This window comes from Solanum lycopersicum, chromosome 2, assembly GCF_036512215.1.
Source record: "Solanum lycopersicum chromosome 2, SLM_r2.1".
NCBI lineage: Eukaryota > Viridiplantae > Streptophyta > Magnoliopsida > Solanales > Solanaceae > Solanum > Solanum lycopersicum.
Genome location: NC_090801.1, coordinates 51,558,276 through 51,567,325, shown reverse-complemented (window position 1 = coordinate 51,567,325; position 9,050 = coordinate 51,558,276). Strand labels below are relative to the sequence as shown.

General features: G+C 30.2%; 1 protein-coding gene across 1 annotated transcript; it reads right to left on the bottom strand.

Annotated features, from left to right (window-relative positions):
- Window positions 1–1,984: 1,984 nt before the first annotated feature.
- On the bottom strand, window positions 1,985–3,518 carry MAN1 (mannan endo-1,4-beta-mannosidase 1). The gene is made up of 5 exons (NM_001247646.1): window positions 3,201–3,518; window positions 2,885–3,079; window positions 2,693–2,815; window positions 2,410–2,612; window positions 1,985–2,339 (listed from the first exon to the last, which is right to left on the bottom strand). The coding sequence occupies exons 1-5, from the start codon at window positions 3,516–3,518 to the stop codon at window positions 1,985–1,987; spliced, it is 1,194 nt and encodes a 397-aa protein (NP_001234575.1).
- Window positions 3,519–9,050: the final 5,532 nt, after the last annotated feature.

Here is a 9,050-nt window from a genome sequence, read left to right as displayed (position 1 = left end):
TAATAAATTTTATGTTGGTTATAATAATAAATTTTAAAAAGTAATGATGTGATTATAAATTTTATTTACATGTGAAATAAATGGTTAGTAAATATAAATGTGAGGTTGTTTAATTTTAGCAAAATCTAAATTCGTGGATCAATTTTTCTATTAAAATAACTCAAATCATGATATGGTATTTTTATATGATTTCATATGATGATTTTTGGATAATATCACATCACATCTCATGATATGAAATCATTGGATGAAATCAGCGTAAAATCGCATGTCCAAATTCTATCTCGCGGTACCATGTTGTGATACGATATCACATGGCCAAATAACTACTTTTAGGACTTGTTTTTGCTACTTTAGCTAAGAAAGTCATTTACCTCATTTTAATGGAACTTGTTTTCTTAGAGAAAATATTTTTCAAAAAATTTATTCAATGTGTTCTGCGTATTTTTATCTATTTGTAGAAAAAAATACTTTTTTGAAATGTTCTAAGTATAAAACAATTTGTGAAACATACTTAGAAAAGAGTCTCCACTTAATTTTTTAAAGAAATTTAGTAAACTTAATTTAAAAAGATTTTAACAGATTAAATCTTAATAAATTTAGAGAAAATAGGTAAGAGGCTCTTATTTACGCTTCAAGAAGGTTTTTAAGACATTTGAAGCGCCTGCTAACATGCGATTATCCTACGACTTGGTTAAATATTTTTTTTTTGATTATTTTTTAGGAAACATGATTCGATATACACAGAATAATTTATAATATTCAATTATATTGAGAGAATAGTTAAAAGAATAATTTTTTTAATTTTTAAGAAAATTAGACCTTAATTGAAACAATTTGAATTGAAATGCAAGTGATTAGAATTTTAACAGAAATCAAATTTATTAGAATTACTCTACTCATTTTTAAAATAATAATTCAAACCAATTAGGTTAATTTGAGCATAAAAACCATTTTGGATTAATTGAAGGATAAATTTTTTGACTAAATACATTTAATGAAAAGCATGAGTTGATAAAAAAACGGAATTACATTAAAATAAACTAACATACAAAATATAGTTCATCTTTTGGGGATTTTGATCAGGCTATTTAAAGTTAAGGTTAAATAAAAACAAATTAATATCACAATTAAATAATTTATGAGTAAGAAAGAAAAGAAGGATTTGAGACCTTTCTTGAGCCTGCTGCAACCAAATTTGGTTTCAGGCCTATTTCTGCCACTGAAACCTGTGTATACACAAGGTGTATACTGATGCATACACTAAGCTATCCCTCAGATAATTTAGATTTTTTTAAGCGGATATCACATCGCCCACTAAATCACCTAGTTCCTAGATGACTTAGAATTTGGACTAGCAGCAAACAATGCTGCCCACTAAATAAGTTAGCCTTGATTGATTTAGACTTTTACAACAGAAACAAATATCTGAATCCTTTATAGATCAGGAATACATTTTCAATGTAAGCACAAAAAATATAATCCTAAGACAACTAGACGGCTTGCAGCTCTGTCATGTTATGTTGCTTTTGAGGATGATTCTTCTTGAAAGTGAGTCTTCGCAAGTGTTCTTGAGAATTTTCAAGGTGCAAAAACTAAAGTTGTGCCTATTGGACATAATCTTTGTGAATAATAGTCGTAACCTTCGAGGTCATACCATTGACCGAAGTTTTGTCATAGTTTGAGACTGTGCACCAATCAATTGTACTTTTTACCGCCTGACATTTGTTTATAAATAACAATGACAAATAATAAAGACAAAAGGAACTACATCGTAGAGCAACTGATGCAAATATTATTAACATTATTGTTAAACAAAAGGCCATAAAACATAACTTTCTTTTTGAAATAATTTATTCAATTACATTCTTGAGTTTAATCAACTTCAACATGTTTGGTGATACTATTATTGATGGATTTAGGATCACTCAAATCCACTTATAAATTGATAATTTCATAATGATGTTTTCACTTAATTCACTCATCAATTCAAAGAACGAGCCAAAGCTGTCATGACATGAGCTTGGTCAGAAATAATTTGTGTAGTTGAAGGGGTTTGTCCCAAAACAATGCAATAGCCATCATCATAATTCTCCATTCCATGTGCCATTAGTTGCCAAACTAAACTTCCTGCCATTGTTCCACCTTCTTTTGCCAAATTGTACACATTTCTATATACACTACTCATAAATATATCTCTTGATCCTTGACCTCTACTAGACTTTCCAAATTCAGCAAGCACTAGAGGTTTCTTTAATATATTTCTTGCATCTTCCCAATGACTTGTTATCCACTTTTCCATCCACACCAACTGTGCATCATCGCTTTGTCCAGACACCCTATAAAGAAACATATATTTAGACCAATATATAATGGAAACAATATGTGATTCTTTAAAATAGAGATTACCATTGGTCAGTGTATGCATGGATAGTAGCAAAATCAATTTCATTGATAAGATGATTACTAATGAAATCTGTTCCAACTTGATAACCAGGATTAACTGACTTCCTTTCAGGAATTGAATCACCATAAAATCCCTCCATTCCAACCTCTAACAAGTGTTTGTTGTCTAATGACTTCACAAAACTTGCCATTTCTTGAACCCAACCCTATTAGTCAAAAACGTCAATCATATATAAATCGATATTTTTAAAATTTAATTAATTAAACTTGAATAATTGGGGCTTACATTAACAGTTTTTCCTGAATAGTCAGCTTGATCGCGAGGCTCATTCATGAGTTCCCATGCCATAATTGTCGGATCATCTTTGTAAGCAACTTTAGTAATACTATTCAACCTTGTAACCACTTTCTGTAACAATTTCATAATATCATTAAACTGTGAAAAAAGTTTGTTTATAATTAATTACCCCATATATACCTCAATGTGGTTCTTCAAGTATTTTTTGAGCATAGGATGAGTATAGAATTCATCGTCATTACTAATCTGAGCTCCTGCATTTCGTGCCCACCAAACATATTGAGCTTTTCCTCCAAAGTCGTTCCATTGATTCACAAAGCTCAAGATTAAACGAATACCATATTTCTTAGCTTCCGCGATTACAAAATCCAAACCCTAAATTTAGAAACAAGTATATCAAATTAAGGGACTCACATGCATGCATGCGTAACAACGCTACAATGTAAAAATCATTTCTACTATAATAATAATAATAATAATAATAATAAAGCTCTACCTGAAAAACACGTTCATCATAAATACCAGGTGATATTTGTAATGCTCTATCACCTCCATCACTAAAAGCCCAAGTACGACAAACAGAAAGACCAGCAACAGAAGCATCTTTAAGAACTTCAGTGACTTTGTACCTCTCAGTAGGGTCAGCAGCAACATGCATCAACCAATATGAGTTGAAACCATTGAATAGAAAAGGAGATCCATTGAGTTCAAAATGAGAATCCTTAACTCCTATAAACCCCGAATTTGCTTCACAAACAAGAGCTAGGAACAAGAGAAAGAGCCCACAAATGCAACTTCTTCTTGCATAAGACATTTTGTAATTTGTATAGTGAATTATAGAAATAATATGTTACATGTCACCTTTTATAGTGTCTTGAAGATAAGGAAATTTACTAAAAATAGCAAAACTTGCAAAAACTAAAAAAAATTTCCTAGTGGATATAATTGGATATAGAAAAAATTGTTTTTGTTGTTAAAAGGTATGATGGGATGTTGATAGTTGATAGAAAAATTAAGGCAGTTATTTAGTTTAAGATAGAAAGATAGGTCTGTTGAAAGAATTATAGGGTAAATGCAAAAGAGAAATATGAAAACATTAATTGATTGGTTTTTAAGGTTTGTTGAGAACCAGATTTGATGATGAAATAATATGGAAACGTGTACTCATATTATTAATATATTTAATGCAATGAACTCTTCCATAAATTTTAATTTCAAATACAAATATTACCTCTATTATTGATTCATATCACTTATTACATAGTTTACAAATCCATAAATTTTATTTTTATAAAGGCCAAAGTCATATCCGGCCACTCAAACTTGTCCCGATTATTCATTTAGACACCTCAACTAGACGTACTATCTATTGAACACTTCAACCATTGTGAATTTGAACCATTTGAACATTTTTTCGAGAATAAACAAAAAAAGAGAACGTGTGAAATACACTCGCGCTGACATGTCAATTTGACCAATCAAATAATGACATGTGTTATTTTTTAATCCAAAAAATTATTTAAACATTATATTATAAAGTTAAAAAAATAAAAAATATTTTAAAGTAAAAAAAAATGAAAAAAAAAAAGTAAAACCTAAACACTCACTTCCCTGCCTTCAACTGGAACAAAACATATATTTCCTTTAACTCCATTAATGGCGACTCCCTCCCCCCTGTACAGTTCTATCTTTAATCCGACAATTTTTTTTTCATCAGCTTTTTTTATTAATTATAACTTTTTACTTTATCTCGTTTTTTAGGTAGAGAAAGATGGGGAAAAGAATCTGTTCGAAAAATTTATAAATGAAACAAAATGCTAAGAATTTTGAAACCATTAAAATGGTGGGGAAAGAAGATAACCACTGATACTAAGAATTTTGAAATCATTAGAATGATGGGGAAGAAGATAAAAGCAAGAATGATTTAGATTCTAAAATGTGCTCATAGTGGAGAGGAATTGTTGGTTATTAGTATACCTGATACAATTATGACTCGCACCTTGCAGATGTTCTCAAACTTAAGAGCTCAGATTTTGTCTTCACAGGTATGGCCAACAAATTTTTGTTAGGGATAATCTATTTTGTCTGTTTCTATATTGTTGGTTTATTTGGTATCACTGTCACGAATAGTCTTTCTTCTGGCTACTACTAGTGTATGGGTATGGGGTGGGGTGGGGTGGTGGGGTTGATAGAAATAGGGAAGAAGAAGAAGACAATTGTTCTTCTTCTTTTTTGTTAATTTTTTTAAAAAAAATTAACTTAGGGATATAAATTAAGAGAAAAAAAAGAAAAATATTATTTTTAATAAATTAACGCGCTTAAGGAAAGTGAATTACACGTTTTTTGTCATGTCAGCATTTTGTGTCTAATAGGAATGACTTTTGAAGAAATAAAGTGTTCAATTGGCACAACGATTAGTTGAGGTGTCTAAATGAATTATGCGGACAACTTTGAGTGGCTGGAGATGACTTAGGCCTTTTATAAAATTGAAGATTTCATGCATAATTTTTCGATCAAACTTCAACTGTTTGACTTTCAAAACATTAAAGGTGTCGTATAAATTGGATAGAGGGAGTAGTAATAATGAAATACCGAACCTCATATATTAAATTATCAATTAGTTTGATTCTTGAAAAACGGGTTGATTTTTTAAACTTATTTTCTAGTCCCTAATTACTTGTTCATTTTTTTCTTTTTAGTTTTTTCTAATTATTTGTCTATTTTGACGAATTAAGAAATGACAAAACTTTTTTGCCTATTATACCCTCAATTAATTACTTTGAAAAAGGTAGAACTTCTTGAAAATCTTAAGTTTTTAATTCATCCACTTCACAATTAATAGGGATAAAATGATAAAATCACTATATCAATAATTATTCTCGTAATAGGTGTGTCAATTCAAAAGTGGATCAATAATAAGAAATAGAAAACATAGTATTCGGTAAAAAAGAAAAAGAAATTGTTATCTCAAAAATATATATTGTAACCTAACAAAACACTATAGGGGTGAGAAGGAGTGGGATGTGGAGCCTCAGGAGTGGTGGGGGAGGGATAGTTAAGAGGTAGGTCAGGGTGTTGGGTGGGTGGGAAAGATACAATAAGCATAAAGTGTTACTTATAAAACTTATTTTTTCTACTTTAGCTAAGAAAGTCATTTACCTTGTTTCAAAGAAACTTGTTTTCTTATAGAAAATGTTTTTAAAAAATATTGTTCAACGAAACATAGTTACAAACCCAAATAAATAATAAAAGCTAAATGGAAAAATAAGAAACTATTTTCCAAATATAATGATTCCTTCGTTTCAACACACTATTTAATTTTTTATAACGCTCAATCCACGATGGATTGTTCCATGCTTCATTTATGCAATTAAATGAATCAAGATATATAGCTCAAGTTCAAAGACAATGAAAGAGTAAATAAGTGGTAATATGTTTGCCTTACCATCGGGGTTGGAGCTTAATTAGTAGCCCCGCGCAAGTTTAATCGAATTCAGTAGATTTTGTTGAAATAGTAAATTTATGTTAATAAATTCTTTAAATATATATAAATATTAAATTTAGAAATCAGTTATTATCAATTAAAGTTAACAATTCATAAAATTGAAATTTTAATTTCGCCTTCGTGTGTCGCTATAATAATTATATTATAATCAATCTTGAGGATGTTGATCTCTTTATCCTTTAAAGATTTTACTTCATGGACTATCTTAATATATAACTTAGAGCAAAGGTGTAACTTCATTTCTTAATGGGAAAAGGGTCAAATATGCCCCTAAACTATTTGAAAAGGTTTAGATATACCCTCCGTTTAAAATTTGGTCCATTTATATCCTCGCCGTCCAACTTTTGGTCTATATATGCCCTTTTGGGCGTTAGTTGGTCAACTCGGAATATCCAACTCATTTTACTTTTATTTAAATGCCAAATGTATATTCCACGTCACTTTTATGTATTATCCCTTGACATTTATATTCAAGGGAAAAGGGTCAAATATGCCCCTAAACTATTCGAAAGGTCTAGATATACCCCCGTTTAAAGTTTGGTCCATTTATACCCTCGCGTCCAACTTTTGGTCTACATATGCCCTTATGGGTGTTAGTTGGTCAACTCAAAATATCCAACTCAATTTACTTTTCTTTAAATGCCAAATGGGATTTCACATCATTTATATATATTATCACTTGACATTTATATTAAAAGAGAAAGGGGTCACTTATGCCCTAACTATCCGACCCAATTTTAAAACACATATACGACCGTCTTTTAAATGGTTCAATTATGCCCCTAATCCGACTCATATATGTGTGAATTATTTTGTTATTTACATCATCATCGCCTGCTGCAGCTTGCAGTTGTGTCTGTAACGTTGTTGCGGTGAATTCCTCTGCTCTAGCACTTGCCTGCCAGATTTGCGCTTCCATCTCTGCGTTGCGCCTAAACGCTCTTCAAACCTCGACTTCCTTTTCCTTTAGTTGTCGAGCCATTGATTCCTCGGCAGTTCCAATCAGAGCACGATAGTGTTCGCCATTTAAATGGTTCAATTATGCCCTAATCCGACCCATATAGGGTATTTAAAAAAAAAGGGTCAGGTTGTATAGATTACTTAAAAGACGGGTCATATATGTGTTTTAAAATTAGGTCGGATAGTTAGGGGCATAACAGACCCCTTTCTCTTTTAATATAAATGTCAAGTAATAATATATAAAAATAATGTAGAAAATCCATTTGACATTTAAATAAAAGTAAAATGAGTTGGATATCTCGAATTGACCAACTAACATCCATAAGGGCATATATAGACCAAAAGTTTGGACGCGAGGGTATAAATTGACCAAACTTTAAACGGGGGTATATCTAGACCTTTTGAATAGTTTAGGGGCATATTTGACCCTTTTCTCTTGAATATAAATGTTAAGTGATAATAATAAAAATGACGTGGAAAATCCATTTGGCATTTAAATAAAAGTAAAATGAGTTGGATATTCCGAGTTGGCCAACTAACGCTCAAAAGGGCATATGTAGACCAAAAGTTGAACGGCGAGGGTATAAATGGACCAATCTTTAAACGGAGGGTATATCTAAACCTTTTCAAATTGTTTAGGGGCATATTTGACCCTTCTCCCTTTCTTAATTAAGTCCATCAAGTAAGCATTATGCATGTTCGATTACTACACCGATCCAGACCACTCCACCCCCTCATGAGCCTTATCATAATTAACAGGATGTTGACATATAATCTGTTAGGCTTTTAGGCTTTTTTTTCAATTAACAAATGTTTACGTCTTTATATTAAAAACTACTATAACATTAATTACTTTTTTAGTCACACTTTGTTTATTTTTATAGTCGCATAAAGCACAAACAAATTTCACTACTTCAACAGGCGAAACCACAATTTTATAAAGATGATTTCAAGTGTTAATAACTGGGTTGTAGACCTAGTATTTCTACTGATTGCTTTGTTATCTTAATATTTTTTTCTCTTTTGTATTTATTATTATTATTATTATTTAATAATCATATTTCATCTTTTATTCTATCTTTTCATAGTAGCTATATCCCACACCTTATTTTTTCTTGTAGTTTTATCATTCATTTAAATTATAAATATGTGACATTATATAATTATAAAAAACGATACAATCAATTATAATATTATATTTATTAAAATGATATAATATAATATAATATAATACGATACATCAAGAAAGAACGTTGACTGTGTAGCAACCATATTGGGCTCAGGTTCAATAAAGCCTGTTCAAGTAAAGTTGGATGTCCTGTCAAGCCCAACTTAGCTTATACAACTATTCCAATCACTCATATTTTGCTAATAAAAGGAAAAGATTGAACCTGTAACAAACAAAAACAATTAAGCTCATCAAATTTTGCATTTATTTGTTGTGTAGATATATCTTAAAATTAATCAAATTAACGAGTTTTTGTCATTCGATTGTCCAACTGATTAATTAATACTTTATGACGTACCCTATTTTATTCGATCAAATAGTTGATTGCCTAAGCACGAATAGTCATAAATAAAAATGCAACTCTAGAAAGGAACTTGGTTTCAAAATAACTGACCCTGATTCTTCTTTTGCATTATTCTCAAAATATTTATGGATCGAGTTTGATTTATTGCTATAGGTAGACTCATATATTTTAGTTACCTCAATTTTAGAACTTCGTATTATATTATTCGAAACTTTAAACATTCTCTTCTTAACTAATGAGTGGTTGTTAAAGTGTTCCACAATAGTTAAAGAGAATAAATTAAGTTACATCAAGTTTGAATTAAATTGATATAAAGTTAAAGTTTTGTTTGATATATTTATCAATATTT